We start from the raw sequence: 23,394 nt of genomic DNA, 5'->3' as shown, positions 1-23,394 counted from the left end.
TAACAGTGTGATGATATATACCCTGTGTGTTCCTCCCTGCATTGGCAGTTTGCGAAAAGAGTTCTTTGTATGTATCGACCCTGTTTTGTATTATTGGATTTTGCCTTTTTGCCTCTACCCTTTGGATAACTTTGCCTTTTTGACTGCCTCACCATGTACCAACTTAAGCTTAGTAAAGCTTGTTTTGAAGTAAACTCTTCTACTTTGTGTGAGTTGTGCATTTAGAGTCCCTGTTGTGTTCCCTGCTGTGGCACTTTGAATATTAACAAATCATCCATCATTTGAGCCAAATAACTGAGCACAGAAAGAGAGTTTGTCCAAGTGTGGTTTATTTAAGAAAACTGTGTTTATTACATGACTGAACTGCAGTATTTAGCCCTAATAAATTTTTTTTTACAACTCTAGTACAAGTCTATTCACAGGACCCACCTAACAGAAACATACATTTTCATGTGGGCCATTTAATTACAAAATTCCTCGAGTGTCTCCAAAAATAAAAAATACAGATTGATGACTGAGAGATAAATAGATAAATACACAAAAATCTAATCAAACTCAATCAGCCAATAAATAAATAGAACAATAAATAACATTCAAAACATCTTTGGCCAAACTCGGGCCACGTCATTGTCCCCACAGAGTTGACATTGGTCTTGGTAGATGCTTCAGCCAGTCAGAGCACAGTATGCTGACTGAATCAGCTTAACCTATGGGCTTCTAAGGAACAACACTGGATATGTGGCATGAAATAGCAAGTGAAAGAACAATTATATTGAGGCACTTTTAAGGATGTTCTGGGAAATGATAACATTTCCGTGTATGCGTATTCCCCAAGAGGAAACAAAATGTAAGACAAGAACATTCAATTGAAAGATAATTGAACGGCTGCTTGGCTCATCTAATCATGTTACCGTATGTTCCCTCATTTTTTTCTTTTTACAATTTTGGGACTGAGCATGGCAAAGTACCACCTAATAGAAAACAGTGAGCTGGAAAAAAGATGAAAACAGATAACATGGGAGGAAAAAGAATGGTAAAACTTGTGTTTGTTTGTGTGTGTTACCAACCAAAAGAACATTGTTACATATTTGCTTTTCAAGTCTGTGAATAACATCAATGCGTGTTCTCCGTGGTGGTTGAGTCCGACTGTGTTTCTGACTGTTCCCCAAATATCCCTGCTAGTGTCTTGAAGCGGGGCCCCCACTCGGTGAGGTAATCATAGTCCTCCTCGAGGTCTACGGTGAGGGACTCGATGGAGCTGAGCGACTCGGCCACGGAGCCGTCGCCCTCGTAGGCGTACGTGGCCAGGGAGTCGTAGGGCGGCGCCGAGTTGTCCACGTCGTGCTCTTTCAGACGCTGGTTGATGAAATCTCGGATGTCGGCGCTGTCCTGAGAGACGGGCGCCCTGGGACCTCGCTTCATCTCGGGTTTGACGTCCCTGCGGAACAGGTTCTCTTTGACAACCTTTGGATTGCGAAGCGTCCCCATGTCGAACGCGTGCGTGTCCTCCTCGCCGCCTCCCTCGTCGTCGTAGTGGATCACGTTGTCCCGGATGTCCTCTTTGGACGACATGAGGGTTTCCTTTTTCTTCTGTCGTCTCAAGCCCACGTAGAGGACCACGATTACTGGGAACAAATCAGAGAATTACATGTTAGACTACTGTCTGCACACCCACATTACTGAGACTTAAGCACATTACCTCTCTGGGGGAAAAAAGAGATTATATGTCAAGGTGTAAATTGAGGTATTTAGGTTGAAATTGGGCTAAATTTGGCTGATGTTTGGGGGATTTTAGATGCCAGGATGGCATTTTTAGCCATGTTAGCAGCACAGTTCAAGGGATGGCAAAGCCGGTCTGTCTCTCTGTGTGTCTGTCCATCCATTATCCATAACTACATCATCATTACTTGAGTCATGGGGGGCTGGAGCCAATTCCAGCTGACATTGGGCGAGAAGTTGGGTACACCCTGGACAGGTCGCCAGACTTTCACAGGGCTGACACATAGAGACAGATAACCACTCACACTCCTCTCCAGTCATCAATTAACCTAACCTGCATGTCTTTGGACTGTGGAAGGAAGAGTCTAGTATGATTTTAGTATCAACTTTTGCATGGATTGCTGTGCTAATTTTTTCAGACATTAAAGATCCCCAGAGGATGAAACCTAATAACTTTTCATGAATTGTCATTTGGCGCCATCCTCTGCTGATCATTTCTTGTTTTTTTTTTGGTAAAATATCCAGACATTTTTGGATGGATTGCCACACAATTTGTGACAGATATTCAAATCCCCATCATCATGAATTTTAATGAATTTCATAACCCCCCTGATCATTTGCAGCTAGCACCACCAGAAGGTCTAAATGTTATTTTCACAAATACATTGGCGTATGGCCACATATCTGGAAAACTAATGACACTCCCGTAAACCTCAGCTGTGCTTTGTGATTGTGCTAATTAGCAATCATTAGCATGCTTACAAACTAAAGGACGATGATGAACATAAAGATCAGTGTGTTGACTTTGGCATTGTGAGCATGTTAGCATGCTGTTGTTGACACTTGTGCAGCTTTACAGCGACGCTACTGTAACTGTGGAGTGTTTCAGATGTCTGGTTTACATGCAACCTATGATTCAGCAGGATTTAATGGAGCTTCACACTGAGACCGAGTCAATGAAATCCCATTAAAACTATGGTTATAAGTAACATGGACATCTAAAACACAGTTTTCAGGGTTTGACCTGCAAATCAATTCCTTCTGGGAATTAAATTGCCTTTGTGACTCAAAGCAAATAATGTGTGCTGGCAGCAAAACATACTTATAATAGATAGCACAAGAACTGTAAGCACTGTTGGGCGAAATTGCACCGCTGAGAATATACCCAAAGCACACAGTTTACTGTTTTAGCACGCAGGCTTCCAGAGGTTGCTTGAGGTTTCGCCACATTTTAGACACTGTAGTGCCACAGTGTGATTTTCACCACATAATGTTACAATAAATTTCCTTCTCTCTCTTTCTGCTGTCAATGCAATCTGTCTCCCTCTATGTCCCTCTCTCTGTCTCCTCTGTGAAATATGCAGTAAAATATGTGTTTTTCCTTTGGGTTTTTAATATACAGTTGCATCTAGGCAGAAGAGCAACGACCAGGATAAAACTGGAATCATTCACATGAAAGAGTCCAATAAATACATTCAGACTGGGAAAAAAAAAAGACTTAAGTAGGTCTCTTCCTTTCATCCTTGCTGTATCTCACTTCCTTTCTGCCTCCCTTCACTCCCAAGTGATTTTATCTACCTTGTGTATAGTGTGCCAGCTCCCCCCAGTGGCTCCTAAGTAGACTTCAACAACAGTCTGTTATTGTAGGGCACACTGGTTGAACATGACCGAGTGCAGCCAATCCACATCAGTTTGAAAAATAAATAAAAAAACAGCAATGCAGATGAAAGTCTCTGTGCTGGTCCCTTTAATTTACCTCATCATTTCTCCTCACAGGACAACTGGGTCATCCTGACAAATCCTGCACAGGAACTAAGTGGCTCTATGGAAATGTTCTCAGTGTGAGTTCTGATTTTCTCTGCCACTTTCCTTCTCAGGGACAGCATGACAGTTTGGCGTCAGCTCCAGCCTCGGGGGCGAGTCGACTTGGAGCTTTGAAGACATTCCTCTAAGATGAAGCGAACACACCGACACAGCACACGGCTACAATCGACCGTGTGCTTTTATGTTCCCTCACACATAAAACAATGAGCTGATATTTCAACATGAATACATTCATGAAGGTAATGAAAAAGGATTAGTGATGAGGCATTGCTGGAATTTACCAGCGGGTTCTTCGCGGGACCGTTTATTAGAGAGAGATAGGGAAAAGTAAATACAGCTCAATTCAAAGGTCATGGCTACCCTTGACTTCCACTGTAAAATAGGAACTTCTTTAACAGCCCACCATCCCATATTCATAATTCAGAAAATGATCCCATAAACCTACATTTACTTCCTCCCTGCTATGTAGATGAGTTAGGACATTAATAGCGGAGAATTAAGGAGGAGTTTTACAACCATGACCTTGTGGGGAATGTAAAAGCTGTAGCCTGGGAAGCAGCCACAGGGCAGCAAGATTGGATTTAGTTTATGGAGCCGAGCGTCCCTCCCTCCAATCTTGAACGTCTCATTGACTGACCAAATTCATATGCGTTCTATAATTAACTGTGGACACTCCTGGAGAGACGCCAGACCGAGTCTGATGGTCAGTTCGACATGTTTGGGCTCAGGTGGCCTCAAAAATGGAAAAAAAAAATAAAAAGATGAAATTTAGGTGTTAATCTTACAATAAGCTTATCGTTTATATCCACTATAACCAATTTAAAGGTAAATATTGCCCTTCACTTTCAATCAAAAATACAAAGTGTGTCTCCTCAGACAGCCCAGATTTGCTGGTTTGGAGTGAGTAATAATATGGACACCTTATTTCATAAAGTTATTGAAGTTATTGCTCACAAATTTCCTCCAAAACTTGATAGAAAGACCAAACTACTGGAAAAGGTGAAAACAAATGTGATATTCTTAATGCCAGCAAGAAAAACCAATAAATTTAGGTCAGAAGATCACACAGCTTACTGAGATAAATAAGAATAAAAAGTCTGTGGAAATAAATCTCTGATACCTGTTTGGAGCTGCCAAAGTGTGATGTAACCTCTGGTTTTCCAGTGTTTAAAGGGACAGTTCGCCCCAGAAAGTACTAATTGAATTCATCCTGATTTTTCACTCCTGGAGAGAAGCCAGACTGAGTCTGATGGTCAGCTCAGCATGTTTGCAAAAAAAAAAAAGAAATGGATTTGTAATTTAGTTGTTAATCTTACAATAAACTTATTGTTTAAATCCATTATAACCAATTTAAAGGTAAATATTCCCCTACACTTTGAATCAAAAATACAAAGTGTTTCTCGTCAGACAGCCCAGATTTGTTGGTTTAGAGTAAGTAATAATATGGATACCTCATTTCATAAAGTTATTGAAGTTATTGCTCACAAATTTTCTCCTAAACTTGATAGAAGGACCAAATTTCTGGCAAAGGTGAAAACAATTATCATATTCTTTACTAATACCAACAACAAAGACCAATACATTTAGGTCAAATGATCACACATCTTAATGAGGTAAATAAGAATAATAATTTGTGGAAAATATATACAGTAGTTAATCTCTTATACCTGTTTGGAGGTGCCAAAGTGCTGGTTTTCAAATGTTTACCCAGAAAATTCAGCTCAGAAAGTACAAAAAAAAAATCATCCAGCTTTTTAGTCTTGAATATCAAGCGTGAAATGATCATATCATTATTATTAAGACCGGATCTGTAGATCCCTCACAAACATAATCTGAGCCTGAGCGGGGTTGAATCTGAGTTAAATTTGCTTGAAATGTATAATCTATATACATTATAACCAATTTAAAGGTAAATTTTACCCTACACTTTGAATCAAAAATACAAAGTGTGTCTCCTCAGACAGCCCAGATTTGCTGGTTTGGAGTGAGCAATAATATGAACACCTTATTATAAAGTTATTGAAGTTATTGCTCACAAATTTTCTCCTAAACTTGATAGAAAAACCAAACTACTGGCAAAGGTGAAAACTAATGTCATATTCTTCACCAATGCCAACAACAAAGATCAATACATTTAGGTCAGAAGATCATACAGTTTACTGAGATAAAAAAATAATTATAATTTGAGAGAAATAAAATATGTAGTTAATCTCTAATACCTGGTTGGAGCTGCTAAAGTGTGAGGTCACCTCATGATTGTTTAAGTGTTAAAAGGGACAATTCAGCTCAGAAAGTACTAATAAAATAATCCAGATTGTGTTGTGGCAGCCTCGGTTTGTGAGGGAGTCATTTAGAAGTTTAAAGACTGGACCTGTAGACCCCTCACAAACATGATCTGGATCTGAATTGGGTTAAATCTGGGTTAAATTGGCCCAAAACTCCTGTAGTCAGAGTCCAGCTTTCGAGAGAGAATACATATCTTTGATTTAAATATATATATATATATATATATATCCTTTATTTAACCAGGTAAAAGTTACAAATACAGCCATCACAACAAAACTGAAGGAGCCTCAGTAGAGACTTATATGGAGCAGTCACACTGACCAAGAGAAATTATTTCTTTATCCTTTAGAATCGACTTAAATTCACCGATTTTGATCAACTCAGACAGTTTCAATTCATTTTGCAGATTGTTCCATGATAAAGGGACGGCATAACTAAAAGCTTTCTTACCTAACTCAGTTCTCACTCTTGGCACCAGCATCTGTACAATATTTTGAGCTAGAACATGTTTGGTTTGGTTTCCACACATGTATGCACACAGGTAAGACGGAAGCAGCCCAAGAATAAATTTATAGATAAAAACTAACCAATGAGAGAGCCTGCGAACATACAAAGATGGCATTTCAGCCGTGGCATACAGAGTAAAATGATGTGTAGGATTTCCCAACCAAACCAGTAGTTTGTGATGTGTACTGTCCCTTTAAGATCAGGGCTGTAGCACTAAGGTAATAGATACAATAACTCCCTGTTTCCTTTATGGTTATGAATGATAAAATGTTTCAAGGAAGAATGCTTACAAGCCAGAAAACAACAAGACTCACCTAACAGGATGATGATACATAGGAGGATGGCGATCAGAGCCCCGGTGCTGAGACCCACGGGGAGAAAGATGGCCTCCGCGCTGCAAGTTAGCAGGGATCCATCTGATTCGCAGCCGCACACACGGATGGTCAGGGTGCCGGTGCTGCTCTTAGGTGGATAGCCATTATCGTCAATCACCACAGGAAGGAGGTAGATCTCCTGCAAACGACGTCTAAAGCCACCTCGCTTCGTCACAATTCCAGCTGTGTTGTCTGGAAGAAGGGAAGAAAAGTCCAAAAGACGTCTTAAAACAGCGGGAGATGACTTAGATTAAAAGAATCTTCCAAATTTGCATGGAGAGAGGCCTGAAGTGGTGCAGCGAGTACTTTTTCCTTGATCTGCACAGGTTAGAAAATGTTCTGACCAAAGAAAAAGAACACGTTCCACCTTTTATAGCCTCACATCAATCAGACCATCCTCCGAGCTACATTACCAGAGTGGAGGTCCAAGTATGGGAAAGATAAAACTTTTCAATGTCTGATAACTCTTTATGTTTGATATCAAATCCTCTCCAAATGTGCTTCTGTGAATGTGATGAGAAACTGCAACGTATCAAAGAGTTGTCTTATCAAAGCTCTCAGCATTTTACACCGCTTACTTTAAAAGCTGATAGAGCCTAACCACACCCAGTACATCATTCCCCGAAACACTGCAAAAGCGTTTTTTTGTTTTTTTTTCCCTCTCTACCTGCACTGCGAGAACTATTGGGATCTGTTGTTATTTTGTTATCTCTGTGTGCAGGCAGCGTCACTCCGGAGAGAAAGCAGATTGGCAATGGGAGATAATAGATAAAAAAATAAAAAACACACAAAAGGGAACAACTTGGGAAGACAGCCGGAGGTGTGAGGACGGGGAGCGGAATAGAGGTCGACAATGTATACCAGGGAGAGGGAACGTGTCGGGTTGGACCTGCCTGGTCCTGTCTGCTGCAGCTAGACTGTCTGACCCCTGTCAAGCCGGGTTTGTTCCACTGACGAAGCCTGGCACTTTGTCTTGACAGGAGGTCAGGCATTTTAGCACACCTTGCATGTTGTGCACAACTGTGATTTTGTCTGCGCTCGCTCTCCCTCTCTTGCCGAACCTGTCCGCGGTGCCTGTGGTGTTTGTGTTTCCTGTCCCTGCCCATCAGATCTCACTCTGTATCTGGAGAGTGTGCTGCTTGCAGGGGCCTCTGGCAGTCAGGAAACTGCAAGACAGTGTGTCCAAAAGGTAAAAGTGGATCAGAGGTTCGGACCTGGGCTTGTCAAGGATGGTGAATGCATTCGCTTCCCTGGCCTCATCCTGCCATGTCCCACTTTTCATTACCCGTCTTTCTGGTTAGACTTCAAAGAGCTCGGCCGGTGCACACTGCAGAGTCATATGTGCACTTATCATAAGACAACGTCTGGCTGCACGTGTTTGACTTATTTTTAGCGATGAGGCATGCCACTCGGAAAACGTTGAGCAGCAAAGTTTTCAAACGACTGATCTTGTTTGTCCTAAATTCAAACTAGTTGCATGTAGAGACTGAAAAATAATCACACATTATTATATTATAATGTAAGTCTTGTACAAAATACTGCTGCAAGGGTATAAAGCAAAACTAGAATATGTGATCACATTACCTCTATTCATCTTGTTTCATTCACTTTTCTCCCTGTGCACGCTAGACCTGACGTCAAGGCGGATAAACTAATAAATTATTACACGGACTTGCACCATCCTACTTACCAGCTCTAGTCGCTCCTCGTATGTCTGCTAGGGCTCTATGATCTTAAAACACCGTTCTCCTGACTATTCCAAAAATTAAATAAAACATCAGAAGGTGGTCGGGCCTTCTTTTATGACGCTCCTCGTCACTGAGATCATCTTTCAACATAAACTCAATTGGCTCGCTCAGTCAGAAGAAAATTTAAAACATCTTTTTGCATCAGCCTTTAACGTCACTTAGTCTGCCCTGACGTTTATCCATCTTATACTCATGTTACATGTGCATGTTTAGCTACAGAATATGTACTATGTGTTACACATTTTTGCATAGTATTTTGCACAGTATGTGTGTATTTTCATTTAGGCTGCTCATTACTGTTTTTACTCTATGTATTATATGGGTCATATATGCTTATATATATATATATATATATATATATATATATATATATATATATATATATATATATATATATTGACAGATAGGAGTCAACTTTACAACCTCACAACTTTACTGCAAAAGTAAAAAAACAAATCACAATTTGCATTATTCACTTTATCTCTTTGGCTTTTAAAAGATTGGATAAAAAAATCCCAATACATCTCTGACAAAAGAAACAAGAGTACAGATTTATACATTAAGGAGAGAAGGATACACAAAGTCTAAGAAATAAAAACCCAAAGACCTGAAAATTAGAGTAAAAATGTACGTTCTATATACATATATATATATATATATACATATATATTTATATGTGTGTGTGTGTGTGTGTGTGATTATGGATACTGGACTTGACTAGAAAACTTGGAAAGCTGTAGAAAACTTATTTTTTTTAAATCAGAATGCAATGATTTGCAAATCCCTTTCACCTACATTATGTTTAAAAAAGACAAGATATCTAATTCTCATACTGGAATAAATATTGTTTTGTGTCAATACATACACTCTGAATGTGAGGCATTTGTTTTTATTTACATTTCACACAGCGTTGCCATTTCAATGGGATCGTGATTGTATTAGGATGTATTCAATAATGGTTCTATTTGTTTGCTCATTTGCCTCAAAATAAACTGTCACAGTTAATATACTGTAATATTTGTAGTATTATCATGGCCACTTTCAATATAAATTACAAATATGCTAAAGCCATTTGTTGGTGTCAGTTGATTCTTCCATGAAAGTAATCTATTTATCATCTTATTTCTTTCTAAGACACTGTAAGTGATACCCAAAAACAATTTCTTTAGCATTCATTTTGCTAAATTGTAATTTATTAGGTCTAGATACTACTTTTCAGTGGTTTAGTAGTTTAGAAGATGAAGATGCCTAAATGGTGTGACTTGGTGATATTTCTTTGGACTCAAATGCACTCAAAAATCAATTAGATTCTCATTTTCTCACTGGAATTATTCATCATGTCATTAACTACTTAGCAACCGGCGGGCTGTCTGAATTTCAGCCGTTTTTTATCCATGCTCGGTATGAAAAAAATTGCATTATTCAGCACCAAATGTGTGTAACAAATGGTATTAGCCCCAACGTTGCTGCAACAACTTAAGGGATGTTGTTGAACATGAAAATGGGCTTCAAATAGCATAATATTAATGTTATGACCCTTAATAAACCATAACAGGTTTCAATAAATAAATAATTAATTAATTCAAGTCATTTTTATTAGATATTTTTTACCAGAACAACTTGACACACAGTGCTGAGCTGCATCTCAAATTAACCCTTAATAGGACACTCATTGAAATACTTGCAAATTCCAAATTTCAACCCTAGAGAATATTGTTGGATATTACATACTGCCAGAATGTGTAAAAAACAAAGTTTATGAGCTTAAGGTGTCAAATCTACGAGAAGAAATGTGCATATTTATGAGATTTAAAGTGGTGAATCTGTGAGAAAAAAGTTGTTTTTTTCCCCACTTTTGTCTCGTAAATCTGCCCCCCCCAGTTTTTGATTTTTATTCATACTTGGCCTTAATATGCCGTCATAGTCAAGTTCTCCTCATACAAGTCCATGTGGTTCTACAACCAAACAGAGAGACATGGGGACCCCATTTTGATATCTACTGAAGTTACAAAATATAGTTCTTCGCCCGATAAAGGGTAAATCTTCGGGTTCACACACTGCAAAAAAGCCAACTTGTACTTTTTGACCTAAAACAGTGATTTAAGTTGATAAAACTTGGAAATATAAATTATTGACATTTAGGGCAATAATGTGAGTTAGCACAACAAAGGAAGCCAGTTGTCTGCTCAAAAACAAGTTTGTGAGTTGTTGTTACTTATACCTTTAAGTTGGGGTTCAAAACAAGGGACAATAGTTCTGCTAACTCTTATTTCTTTGTTGTGAAATGCAGGAAAGCGGTGAAATTCATTAGCGAAAGCGGATAACTGATGCTAGTGGCTAACTGATGCTAGCGGCGCTGCTTGTTACAGCTACAAGAGTAGACATTAGTGTATCAATGCTAACCCAAAATTGACATTTCATAGCGGCGTTACAATCGTGCCAATTCAGCACATTGCAGAAGTTAGCAGAAGTAAGGATTAAAAGTTATTATAATGTTAAATTATAAGTTAGTACAACTTACAGTTGAGTTGACAAAAATCTGAATTGAGAGTTGAGCAAACTCAAAAACAAAACTTAAAATATTTAGTTTAATTGTCCAACTTAAAATTCTATCAAAGTTTGTTGCCTTGAAATTTTGAGTTCACCCAACTTTTCTTTTTTTGCAGTGCAGCTTTCAGATGATGTCACCACTTATGTGGCATTTATTGTTGACCTGCTATCTCCCCCTAAACATCCACTGCCCACAACCACCAATTCTCAAAAAAGGACCTTGAACACAAACAGATGTTTTGTTAAAATAATATAAGAACACCTACTTCCAAAGTCCCGGATGGTGAAATTCTTGTTCTTCGTCTCTTCTTTTGCTGCTCTGAAGGAGAACTGTTGCCCAGCAGTCGGTAGATCCTGGTCTTTTGCACTGAAGGTCTGAATCACCTGTTGATGAACAGGAAAAATGTTCTTTTGTTATAAAAAAAAAAAAGGCAAAGCAATCATCTCTCACTTTTAGTTTATTCTCTTTAAATGCTCCTGCCTGTATGGGGCACACTGCTTATAAACTGTCTGTGGATTTGCACAGTTGGAAGGTTTTTGTTTTGAGTGCTTGTTTCAATGCCAAACATTTTTAAATGGAAAATAACAGTCGTACAGGTCAAGCCGTTCTGGCAGAAAATGTGAAATTATTCAACAGTTGAACAGAAGTGTCGACTAGTCTTGAACCGGCTGCATGTCAGAGCTGTCAGCGGCGAAACAAGCCGGTGAATTGTTCTCTCTGTGGTTTGGATACAGTCACTGAGCACTTGATTGATAACTTGTTAAAAAATTCTCGATCGCGTCAACACACGCTGATGGATTAAGTTAATTCAGAACTGCTGGAGCTTCAAGGGTCATGAGCAGAAACCAGTTGTTTTATATTATATTACTGATACATCCTTTCGGAGCGAAGGGGCCAAAAAGAAAACAAGAAAAACAATTTGACAAATCCAACACCTACTCATATCTACAACAGGAGTTCAGCAAACAGGATGAGTTATATGTGTAGTGTATTAAAGCATTTACTGAAATATATATATATATATATATATACAGTACAGGCCAAAAGTTTGGACACACCTTCTCATTCAATGCGTTTCCTTTATTTTCATGACTATTTACATTGTAGATTCATCAAAACTATTAATGAACACATGTGGAATTATGTACTTAACAAAAAAGTGTGAAATAACTGAAAACATGTCTTATATTCTAGTAAGCAAAGGGTGGCTACTTTGAGGAATCTAAAATACAAGACATGTTTTCAGTTATTTCACACTTTTTTGTTAAGTACATAATTCCATATGTGTTCATTCATAGTTTTGATGCATTCAGTGAGAATCTACAATGTAAATAGTCATGAAAATAAAGAAAACGCATTGAATGAGAAGGTGTGTGTCCACACTTTTAGCCTGTACTGTATATACACACATATGTATATATATATATATATATATATATATATATGAGATTATATATTACATGTGAGATTGTACATTTTGACTGGACTTGACTTGAAAAGTTGGAAAGCTGTAGAAAACATTTTTAAAAAATCAGAATGCAATGATTTGCAAATCCCTTGCACCTTCATTCTGTTTAAAAAAGACAAGATATCTAATGCTCAAACTGGAATAAATATTATAGAATAATATAGAAACCAGTTGTTTTATATTATATTACTTGGTACATCCTTTTGGAGCGAAGGGGCCAAAAAGAAAACAAGAAAAACAAATTTGACAAATCCAACACCTACTCATATCTACAACAGGAGTTCAGCAAACAGGATGAGTTATATGTGAAATGTATTAAAGCATTTACTGAAACAACTTCCAGCCAAACAACCACTAACTCTTCCGCCCTGCGAGGCACAGACTGCTGAATCAGCCGCCTCTGTAGCAGACTGCTGACGGCTTTTTACTTTCTTCTATTCCCTAAACGTCTCGGAGCTTTGTCTGAAAACAGGCTGTCCTGCCGGCCCAGCTGTGCTACCAGTCTGCTTTCACCTGCTAGCTGGACTTGACCTGCCCCCCGGATCCCCCACGTGCAGGAGCCAGCGATCAGCCTCCCTGCCCCCGTTACATCACCCCGATGATGTCGCTCTCCCCCTGTCTTTCGCCTCCCAGCATTTGAATAACATTCCCTCCAGAGGAGTAAACCTGACACGGGCCGTGATGAGTGCTCTGTTGTATTCCCCACAGCAGCTGTACATTTCACACTATTGATTTCCGGCGACCAAATTAGCTCTGTGATGAATAAATCTGAGGCTGAAACTCAACAATTACTTTCACATGCATTTAATCTATCAATCTTTTTCAGTGCATCACTCGTGTCAGAAATAATGGCTAATGTCGATCAAAATGTGATGTCTTCAAATTGTGCGTTGTGCAGGGTGTCCCACAGGGAGAGCAGCTGAGTCACATTCATTAAAGCAGCAGGTTCCATTTCTGCTGCATGTCATAGCCCTCACTCTCTCCTGTCATTTCCTGTCAAAAAAAAGGTCCAAAAACCCCAAATATATCCAATTTACAATAACAGGAAAGAGACTCAATCAAATATTTATACGTTTTAGAAACTTTAACTAACTTGCAAAAGTTTGTCTGTTTTTCTTTAAGTCCCCCTCCAGTCAAATATGTAAATATGCTCTGCTATGATTAGTATCTTGTTTTACATGGTTGTCCCACAGAAAAATGAAAATAAATATAGAGCGAGCCGGCCCAGGTTTTCAGGGTTTTTTTTCTATTTTTTTTAATTGGCTTTAGAGATTGTGACGAACCTAACTGAGCTTGTTCGGAGTAAATTTGAGAAATGTGAACAGATCTCCGCCTATACAGGAGAAGAATGCTAAAACAAAAAGAAAAAACTTGCAAATGTTTGGGATTTTCACCTTAAGTCCCCCTCCAGACATGTTTAGAAGTATCTAAATCTGCTCTGCTATGATTAATATTTTGTTTAATATGGTTGTCCCACAGAAAAATTAAAAAAATGTAATACATAAATATACAGCGAGTCCAGGTTTTTAGGGTTTTCATGGTTTTTGATTTGCTTTAGATATTGTGACGAAGCTAATTGAGCTTTTTCGGAGTAGTTTGAATCTCAAATTTGAGAAGTAACAGTAAAAGTATGTAAAAGCCCCTCTTTAGTTTGCACAGATGCAAGTCAGTATAGAAAAGGTCAGATGTTTTCAAGGGACAAACTGAATCTTACTCAATTATAAATGATTCATCAGTTCATTAATTATCTGTCAACTGAACAACTATTTAAGCTTTAATTTGTTGAGTGATCAATGTTGTATTCAAAAATGTCATGTCAATGATCCCCCTCAAGACATGTTTTGAAGTATGTGAATATGTTCTGCTATAATTAATATTTTGTTTAATATGGTTGTCCCACTGAAAAATAGAAAATAAATAATGAGCGAGCCGGCCCATGTTTTCAGGGATATTTTTTTTGTTTTTGATTGACTTTAGAAATTGTGACGAACCTAATTGAGCTTGTTCTGAGTAGTTTGAATCTCAAATATGAGAAAGCTGCACAGACGTCTCCCCCTACTTACAAATGTTTGGCATTTCTACCTAAAGTCCCCCTGAGACATGTTTTGAAGTATGTAAATTTGCTCTGCTATGATTAATATTTTGTTTAACATGGCTGTCCTGCATATTTTATTTTGAAGAGGAATTCTGAAGAGGAACTAAAAGCACATCCATACTAGAGGAATCATTGTAGACATTCACCTAAACACATGTGAGCCTCCAGATTCAGACAAGGAGTCAGGAACTCAACAACTAGCACATATATCTCAATGTCATGTTTAGTAAGAATATATCTTGTTAGCTTGCATTAAATGACATCTGCTACAATGTAACAGTGTGTTTCGGGGTTTTTTTCCTGTGATTTTTGACTGCCTTAAAAAGTTGTGAAAACCTAATTTAGCTTATACAGAGCATATCTGAATCTCAGATGTCTCCCCCTACAGTAAAATAATGTCAAAACACCTCCATAGTTTGCACAGATACAAGATAGTATAGTCAAGGTCAGATAATTTCGAGGGCATAAACTCCAAAAAAAATGAATGGAGGGGAACTTAACTTTATTTAAAAATGATAAATCAAAACTGGCATTAATCATTAATCATTAATTATCTGAACAACTGATTAATCAACAAATTACAGCCCCAATAAAAACACATAATAAATATATTTGACTCTGGCCTGTCTCTAATGCTGGTGATTTTATTAGTCACATACTTAAACCACTGATAGAACAGCACTACCTTCCCGCAGCTGCAGAACATTGCAAAATGCTAATAATAAATAGCAATAATAGCCTGTGGAGACCCTTTTACTTTTATTTTTTTATTTTTTTACAAAATCCATGACACTTGGGGGGCACATGGAAAAGTGTTGTGCATATATAAATTCCATTTTATTCCAATTTTTTTAAAACAAATATATTTGATGTCTGTCATTATAACTTTTATTTTTACACAAAATACATTTTTGAATTGTTCCCACTTCTCGTCATGATTGTGCTGATTCTGCATGACTTACAGCTTGCAGAAAATATGCATATGTAAATATGTGTAGCATATGACTGTCTATGATCAGCTTCAATGCTAAAGAAGAAAAAGGCATAATTAATAATCCCTCAAGGGGAAACTTCATCATCAATATTTGACATTTGCCTCTAGAAGCCATAAGGTTTGTTTTATTTTCTAATTACACTATTAATAACGCCTGTAAGAAATGCTCCTTTTCTTGGATTCAAAGAGCTTCCCACCTCTTCTAGATCATAAGTGGAGCTGTGGCTGCTGTAACTGCTCATTACTGGCTGCTATTGTATATGTTAAATGGCTTTAAGTGTATTTTGCTTTTGCACTCAGCTGCATTGTAAATTAAGCTAGATAAGAGTGCCAACTAAATGCTGTAAATGTAAATGTAATTATTCCAGCATAACAAACTGATTCAGAGGGTTAGCTTTTCAATGTGGCATTATAAAAAGCCTGTGAAAGGAAATACATTAAAAAAGTGAGGAACACATAATAGCACAGGCTGTCTTAAGTGTATCTAACACGAAGAACTCCACAGCAGTAAATATTCTTGTTTTATGTTTCCTTTGTGGTTGCTTTTTCTCATTTCACACTTGACCAGTTGACCAGTCAGGACTCTACGCGCAATAAATAATAAAATAAGGAAACAATGTATTACTGTATTACTTTTCCACAGCCCTGACCGTTTGTATTTGCAAATCTCGGTTTAAGGTCTCAGGCCTCTCTCCTTCCCATGCATTTACATGAAAATAGGCAGTTGCTTCTTTTGATTGGATATATCCTGGCTGCAGATTATTTTCAATGGGAGCTTGTGCCACAGTGTGAGGCACTCCAAAACAAGCGGGTTGTATGTTTTTCAGCAGTGTGAGTGCAGATAATCATCCAGGGGGGGGGTGTGTGATGGATTTTACAAGAGAGGATCTGCAATTCTTTATCATCCACCAGCTGTGCACAACACCTGGTGGAGTCATGCTGGGAAAACACTGGAAGAAAGTGTATATTCTGCACTGGAGGGCAAGGGAGGAGAGGAGGAGATCTGAAGGGAAAATATGAGATTAAAGTAAGGGAGTAAGGAGGAGCAGAAGAGAGGATGCCTTTTTGAAATGAGTGCACATATTGCATGATGATTGCAGCTGATCTGAATATAAGGCTGGTCTTGTGTCTGCTTTTTTTGTACTTTTTGAAGTCTGTGAAGGTAACTTTGGCAGATAATTGTGCGTTCATGTAGCATATCCCATCCTAGTGAGCAGCTGATCTGAATATAAGGCTTGTCTTTTGCAGTGGTTAATGTTACTAAGTACATTTACTCTAGCAATGTATTTAAGTATAGTACATTTACCTCAAAATTGTACTTGAGTATTCCAATTTTTGGTAGCTTTATACTTCTACTCCACTACATTTTGAGGCAAATATTGTAATTTTTACTCCACATTAAGCTGCCAGCTTTAGTGACTTTTCAGGTCGAGATTTAACATAAAAAAAAAAAACAATCAATTTAACCCCTTGATGCACAACATGGGTGACCCAACTGAGTTTTCATCATTCAATATTTCAGGATTTTCCAGATTTTGCTCGATCAGCTTGTTTTTGATCATCATACATCCTAATTTTTTGTTTCCATTTCTTACTTTCTGAATAAAAGCCCTTTTTGTATCACTATGCTTCTTATGCACAAGGTCATTTTTGACCCGTGTGTGTAAACCTGATGTAATAATACAAAAAATATTTTTATTTATAAAGTATGAAAGGAAAAATGGATATAATGATCTTTTGTAATAAAAAAAAGATATTCAAACACACAGTCAGCATGTTGTGCATTAGAAGGTGTTTATATGTTGTGCATCAAAGGGTTAAAGCGATTAGACATTTGTTTTTAATTAAACCTCATAACAGTATATTAGGTTGTTAATTAGTTACCTATTTAACATGCTAAAATATATTTTCTCCCTGTGCAATATCTGTAAAATGCAAAGTACTTCCAGGGAAACAAACACAAAAAATATTGATTATTAATAACAAATGCCAAATAGCAGAAATGCATGTATATAATGTATATAGAATGTATGTACTATACGTCTTAATTTTCATATTCTTATTCTATCTTCTATATCTATGTATATGTATCTTGAGCTGCTGTGACAACTAAATTTCCACACTGCAGGATAAAAAAAAGTCATATCTTATCTTATCTCTATAATTAGAATATATATAAGACAATCTTAGAAGGACCATTCTGCTTTACGAGTACTTTTACTTTTGATACTTTAAGAACATTTTGATGCTGATACTTTTGTACTTTTACTTAAGTAAGTTTTGAATGCAGGACTTTTATTCGTAGTGGAGTCATTTCACAGTGTGGTACTCTCACTTTTAATAAGTAAGGGATCTGAATACTGGTCCTTTGTCTACTTTTTGAAGACTGTGAAGGTAATTTTGGCAGAAAATTGTGCGTTCATATAGCATTTCCCATCCTGGTGAGCAGCTGATTGAAAGAAAGGGATTTAGGAAAAAGCGCTCGTAGTTATTTTTGCATTTGGGATTTGATTTGTTCGAAATCCAGCATCAAATTGGCCTCAACCGCATTTCTAAGTCTCGACTTCATCTTAAAGGCTAAAAACATGACAAATATCACAGCCAACTTCATGTTGGGAAGACAGTGATGCCTTCAAATGCAGGGCACAGCCGTTGTTTTGATTGCAACGGGCCTGAGGACGAGCAAAACATCTTCAATGTGATGAGGAGTCTACAGCAATTTGATAGACTGCCAAAGAAGCTGTTCCCTCCGAACGCTAACTGCATATAGATGCTGGTTAATGGGCTAATTTACAGGCACAGGTGGTTTACAATGCGCACAGGCAAATTCTCCACTGCATCTCAAATATATCATCTGAAATGTACTCTAGGTTGCTGATATGCAAAGCGTTGCTGTGCTTTATGATTGCTTCTCCTGCCGAATCGAACTCGACGACACAATCAGCTCAAGATTTAGATTCACACTCTGTGCTGAAGGGCTCTCTGCAAACTCCCTTGAAATAAAAAAGGTTTTCTTCAAGTGACCTTGAGTAAAACATTTGAAATGAACCTTCTTTGAGGTATCAACGGGGGAGCTAAATATGTGTATTTACTACAGCGAGATGGTGCTTCAAAAAGCAGAGAAATGGCACTAAATTTGATCTCCACACACCTTAAGATCAGTGTTTATTCCCGCCTGGGTGTAAACATTCACTTTTTGCCAGTGTTTATATAAATCCACACCTTTCAAATTCAATTTAACACTTTTAAGATAGTTTTCAACAGCCACCTTGAAGCCAATATCAGCTTTATGGGGGGATAAACAACACTCCAATCAACAGTTGTCAGCTCACTGCAAAATCAACACATCTCAAGACCTGAAAATATGTTTTACTAAATGCCACAGGCGCATTATGTGTGCACAGAAACATCCAAGAGGGTAGAGAGTACAGTAAATGTGAAAGTACCTGTCCCAATTTGGCGTTTTCACACACAAAGGTCTCATAAGGACTGGCGAGTTCAGGCGGGAACTCGTTGATGTCCAGGACGTGGACGGTGACGGCCACCCGGCTGGTCAGAACTGGACTATCTGCAGGAGGAAACACGAGATAAAAGTGTTAAAATTCATCTACAAAATGGAAAAAGGGACTTTTCAACTAAAATTGCAAATGGACTTCTTTTACAAAACTTGGTCAAAATGGACAGAATATGTTAAGCCTACAAGTTCTGACTTTATGTAAAACTGTCGTTTAACTAACGTTTAATCCAATCCAATCCTCTTTATTTATATAGCACAATTTTAGCAAACACAAGGTTTCCAAAGTGCTGCACAAACAATAAATACATAACACAATACAAAGAGATGTAGTAAACAATAGAACAGTAAGATGCAATAAGATAAAATAAATTAAAAATGGGATAAAAATAAATAAAATAAAATGTAAAATGTACTGCCCGCACAAAATAAAATATGCATGAATACAATAAAAAAAAAAAAAATCATAAAATCAACAGATATGCTGCAAATAATGATGCTAGGAGAAAATGATGATGCTGTGTGATATAGGTACCCCCCACCCCAACTGTTCCTGTTCTTTGTTCTGTACAAAATGTTTAAAAAATTCCTCAATAAAAAGTGAATTAAAAAAAAAAAAAAAGTGTTTAAATAAAGCCCAGATGTGGACACACACCCACACTGTTACATGGATGGAGAAAAAAGCACCATATGGGAGTTTTTTTTTTCACAGCACTGACATCATGTGGATATCAAAAGTACTGCCTTCGTTTGATGAGTCAGAGAAAAAAGTTATTCACTGTTGCAGCATGGCCAAGTGTTTTTAAGAGGCTGTCCAGTCAAAGTGTCCTTGAGCAGATGCTAAAGCGGCTAACTGCTCGCCCACTGTAAGTCGCTCTGGTTAAACGCGTCTGCTGGAAAACCTTTGATGTGTCTGGAAGATGTTGATGCATAAATTGCACCCGCACGCTGCTGTTTTATGGCGCTTTTTGATTGATGATGTAAAAGAGAATTAAATAAAAACACACAGTAAATGCATCCCATGTGCAGCCTACAAATAAAGCATGCCTCACATTATGGAATATGGCTCTTTAGAGAGAATATTTTCTTTACAGGCTTTTTTTTCTTCTGGTTCTCTTATGGGTTTTAGCCATACGATGTGCAGCCCATATTAATTATTGTGTAAAAGCCCCCATGAGAGGGACCAACTTGAATCCAGGGTTGTTTGTTACAATGTTTCCTCTCTGCAGGGGCACAACGGGGAAATGTTCTTTTTGTGCGAAAGCCCAAGTAAGGTAAACTTTATGGATTTGATGTGGGAATAGGCTTTGCTCTGCAGTGGGGGGCTTAGTGCGCACTTGTTTGTGTGAGTGCCAGTGCATGGGTGCGTAGGTGCGTAGGTTTGTGTGTAGGTGGGTGGTTTAGAAGAATGCAGGAGGGGGGGATCTGTAGAGTCGTCTCAAGAGGATTGGAGACGCAGCCACAGCTCAGTTAGTAACCTGTCTTTGACCTTGATGGAAAAAGCAATCTTCCCACCGAGGTAAAAATGACACAGACCATGGGATTTGCTGCTTTGCACCGATTGAACTACTAACATTGATGCTCAGCCAGCAAAAATACTGATCTTCCATCTCATCGGGGTCCTGGATTTTTTGGCCTCTAAAAAAAGTTTGAACTGCTTCAAATCTTCTGGATCAATGAAATCTGTAAAAAATTTGTCTTAAAAGTCCCTCTCAGTCGTTTTCCCCCTCATTTCAAAAACTCATCACCATAACTGCTGGCTGCCTCTCAGCATGCCATCAGTGATATATCTTTCAGCCCACTAGATGGAGCAATGGTACAGTGATTATATTCAAATCTGACTGGTGTCAGCATTTCAGCCCAATAACAAATGCTCTGCTTATTTTTATTGAAACAGAATTCTGTATTGGTACAGAATGCTTCATTGGTCACCCATAAAGTCGCCTAGCTTTATACTGCTTTTCTACTAGATATTACTTTTTTTGATTAAGCTCATTTTAATAAAAAGCCAATCAAACACGTACGCAGGCAATCAACCACAAATCTATAAAATGTGCTGCAGAACAGAGACGGGAAAGATTCCTTGTAGTTTGCAATCTGTTAAAAGTGCAACGGTGGACAGAATAAGTAGCAAACTCACAACACAAACTCAATCTTAAGTGTGAAACTGCACTCAATTTCTCTAAATAGATAGAATGTGTGCTTCCTCATTGCCTCCTGCCAAGGTTATTATTGCGTTTAATAGATCTTCCCCTCTCTTTGACTCCTAAAAATTGCCACCGGGCTTAAATGCCAGAAAGCAAACCGTTAATCTAACCCTGGCTCTTGTTTAGCACGGCTTCTGCTGTGTGCTGTGTCTCAGGAGAGCAGCAGAGACTGCTCTCATTTTGCTGCATGACTGCAGTGTCTAGCAATGACCGGACAAATCTCTGAGGCTTTTTTTTTGAAGGGAAAAGTCTCCAACTCAGGTGCTGCACTAATCATTGCAGAGTAAAGGTAAAAAATGTTATCCGACAACAATATAGTCAGGATATTTTCCTGAGAGGCATTGTAATGAAGGATAAAAGGTGTGGGTGGATAAATGTTGAAAAGCATTAGCAGCAAGGACACACAGTAGATGCAGAAACAGGTCAAATATGGAGGTCTGCAACAATTTACTTTTTATTGAAAACCGCTGTGCAGGGCCAAGCGAGGCTGCTCGAGACTGTTTTTTTCTGTGCGTGACCTCTCCTTGCGATGCATTATTACTGTGGTGTGAAGGTACCTTGCTTCGGTTAGTATTTATTTCTGTTTTACGTGCTTTCAAAGCCCAATAACAGGCAGAAAACATCCCAACGATGATAATAGAATACATCTCGGAGGAGCCACAGCCAATCCTCCCAACGCAAAGATCTGCCAAATCTCACTCAAGGTCAGAAACAGATTTGAACTCACGAGTTGGGGCACAAACTCCGGGGTAGCTGGCTTTATCTCCATCCCTATTGCACCAGTTCAGCCATTATATTTTTAACCCTGGCTCTGGATGTGAATTTTAGAACCTGGTCTCACAGGAATCAGTGGAATAGCCACGGAGTCACTCAAATTTCTGTGAAACTGACACGGATTTCGCTACAATTCAAGTTAATGACAGTCATATCCCGTGGCTATTCCAACAAACAAAGTGATTATGTACAATCACGTTCAATCATGAGTGAATATTTAGAAAATAAAACATATATTTCTCGCTAGAAATGTGATCAAAATCCATTTTTATGCAGAAACTAAGTCAAAATATTGATTTTTTTTTCACTAAAAATGAGAAAACTGTCCACCATGTTTTTTGTTCTGACCGCCGGGACCTTGAAAGTCACGTGACTTGGAACAAACCAATAGGAAAAAATATCCATGGAATAGCCACGGGATATGACTGTCATTAACTTGCATTGTAGCAAAATCCGTGTGAGTTTCACGGAAATTTGAGCGATTCCATGGCTATTCCACGGATTTTGAGTTAAGCAAATCCGTGGCTATTTCACGGATTCCTGTGAGACCAGGTTCTCGAAAACAGATTTTGGGGCACAAACTCCAGGGTAGCTGACTTTATCTCCATCCCTATTGCACCAGTTCAGCCATTATATTTTTAACCCTGGCTCTGGATGTGAATTCTGTTCTTTTCTTTCATGGTAAAATAAAGTCTCCAGAGGGGGAGCAGGCAGGGCAGAGGCCTGGATCAGAGACTGGCTTTGGGTAAGGTGATAAGAAGCAGCAGAGCACATGTGGGCGAGGGTAAGATGTGCAGAAATAGTGCTTGATGCATGATAAAGGGAACATGTAAAAACCCCATCTTCCTCTCACCGCCCCATATCCTTTCACTCTGCCTCATCCTCCACTTCCTTGACATTCATGCACAAAAGAAAGAGACACACACACACACACATTGAAAACAGAATTAGCATGTCACTGCCATGACCTTGAGGGGAAGTGAGTAATATCAGTTTCCAAGGCGACAATGACTCAAGTTTTAACAGCCCATATTTCACAGTCTGTCCTAATGAATATACAGCGTGTGTAATTTTGATTGAGCACCAGCCTGCCTCTGGGATAATGACTTTGACGGTTCTCAGCAGATTTGATGACTTGATGACGATGGATTTGCTTATTTATCCGGAAATTTGCTCCACTTCCTTCATAAAAACATAATTAGCTTGATGACATGTCTTAAAGCCACAGCTCCGCATTAGTTCACTCTTTCACAACACGCTGCATCTGCTTGCTGTAAAACTCTGCAAGGTTCAATTTTTTTTTTCACTAAAGTTGATGCTGGCAAAGAAAAAA

The 23,394-nt window shown here is 38.3% G+C and overlaps 1 protein-coding gene across 1 annotated transcript in view; it reads right to left on the bottom strand.

Annotated features, from left to right (window-relative positions):
* Positions 1-307: 307 nt before the first annotated feature.
* LOC131961692 (cadherin-12-like) overlaps positions 308-23,394 on the bottom strand; it is a 149,020-nt gene continuing 125,933 nt past the window's right edge. Inside the window, exons 9-12 of the mRNA XM_059326534.1 lie at positions 19,013-19,134; positions 11,275-11,392; positions 6,651-6,902; positions 308-1,625 (exon numbers count right to left, since the gene is read on the bottom strand). Coding sequence (XP_059182517.1) covers positions 1,114-1,625; positions 6,651-6,902; positions 11,275-11,392; positions 19,013-19,134 — 1,004 coding nt within the window. The 3' untranslated portion in view covers positions 308-1,113. The remainder of the gene's footprint in view (positions 1,626-6,650; positions 6,903-11,274; positions 11,393-19,012; positions 19,135-23,394) is intronic.

Source organism: Centropristis striata, chromosome 23 (genome assembly GCF_030273125.1).
Source record: "Centropristis striata isolate RG_2023a ecotype Rhode Island chromosome 23, C.striata_1.0, whole genome shotgun sequence".
NCBI classification, from domain to species: domain Eukaryota; kingdom Metazoa; phylum Chordata; class Actinopteri; order Perciformes; family Serranidae; genus Centropristis; species Centropristis striata.
The sequence above is the reverse complement of the archived record's forward strand: the minus strand, read 5'-3'. Positions and strand labels throughout refer to the sequence as shown.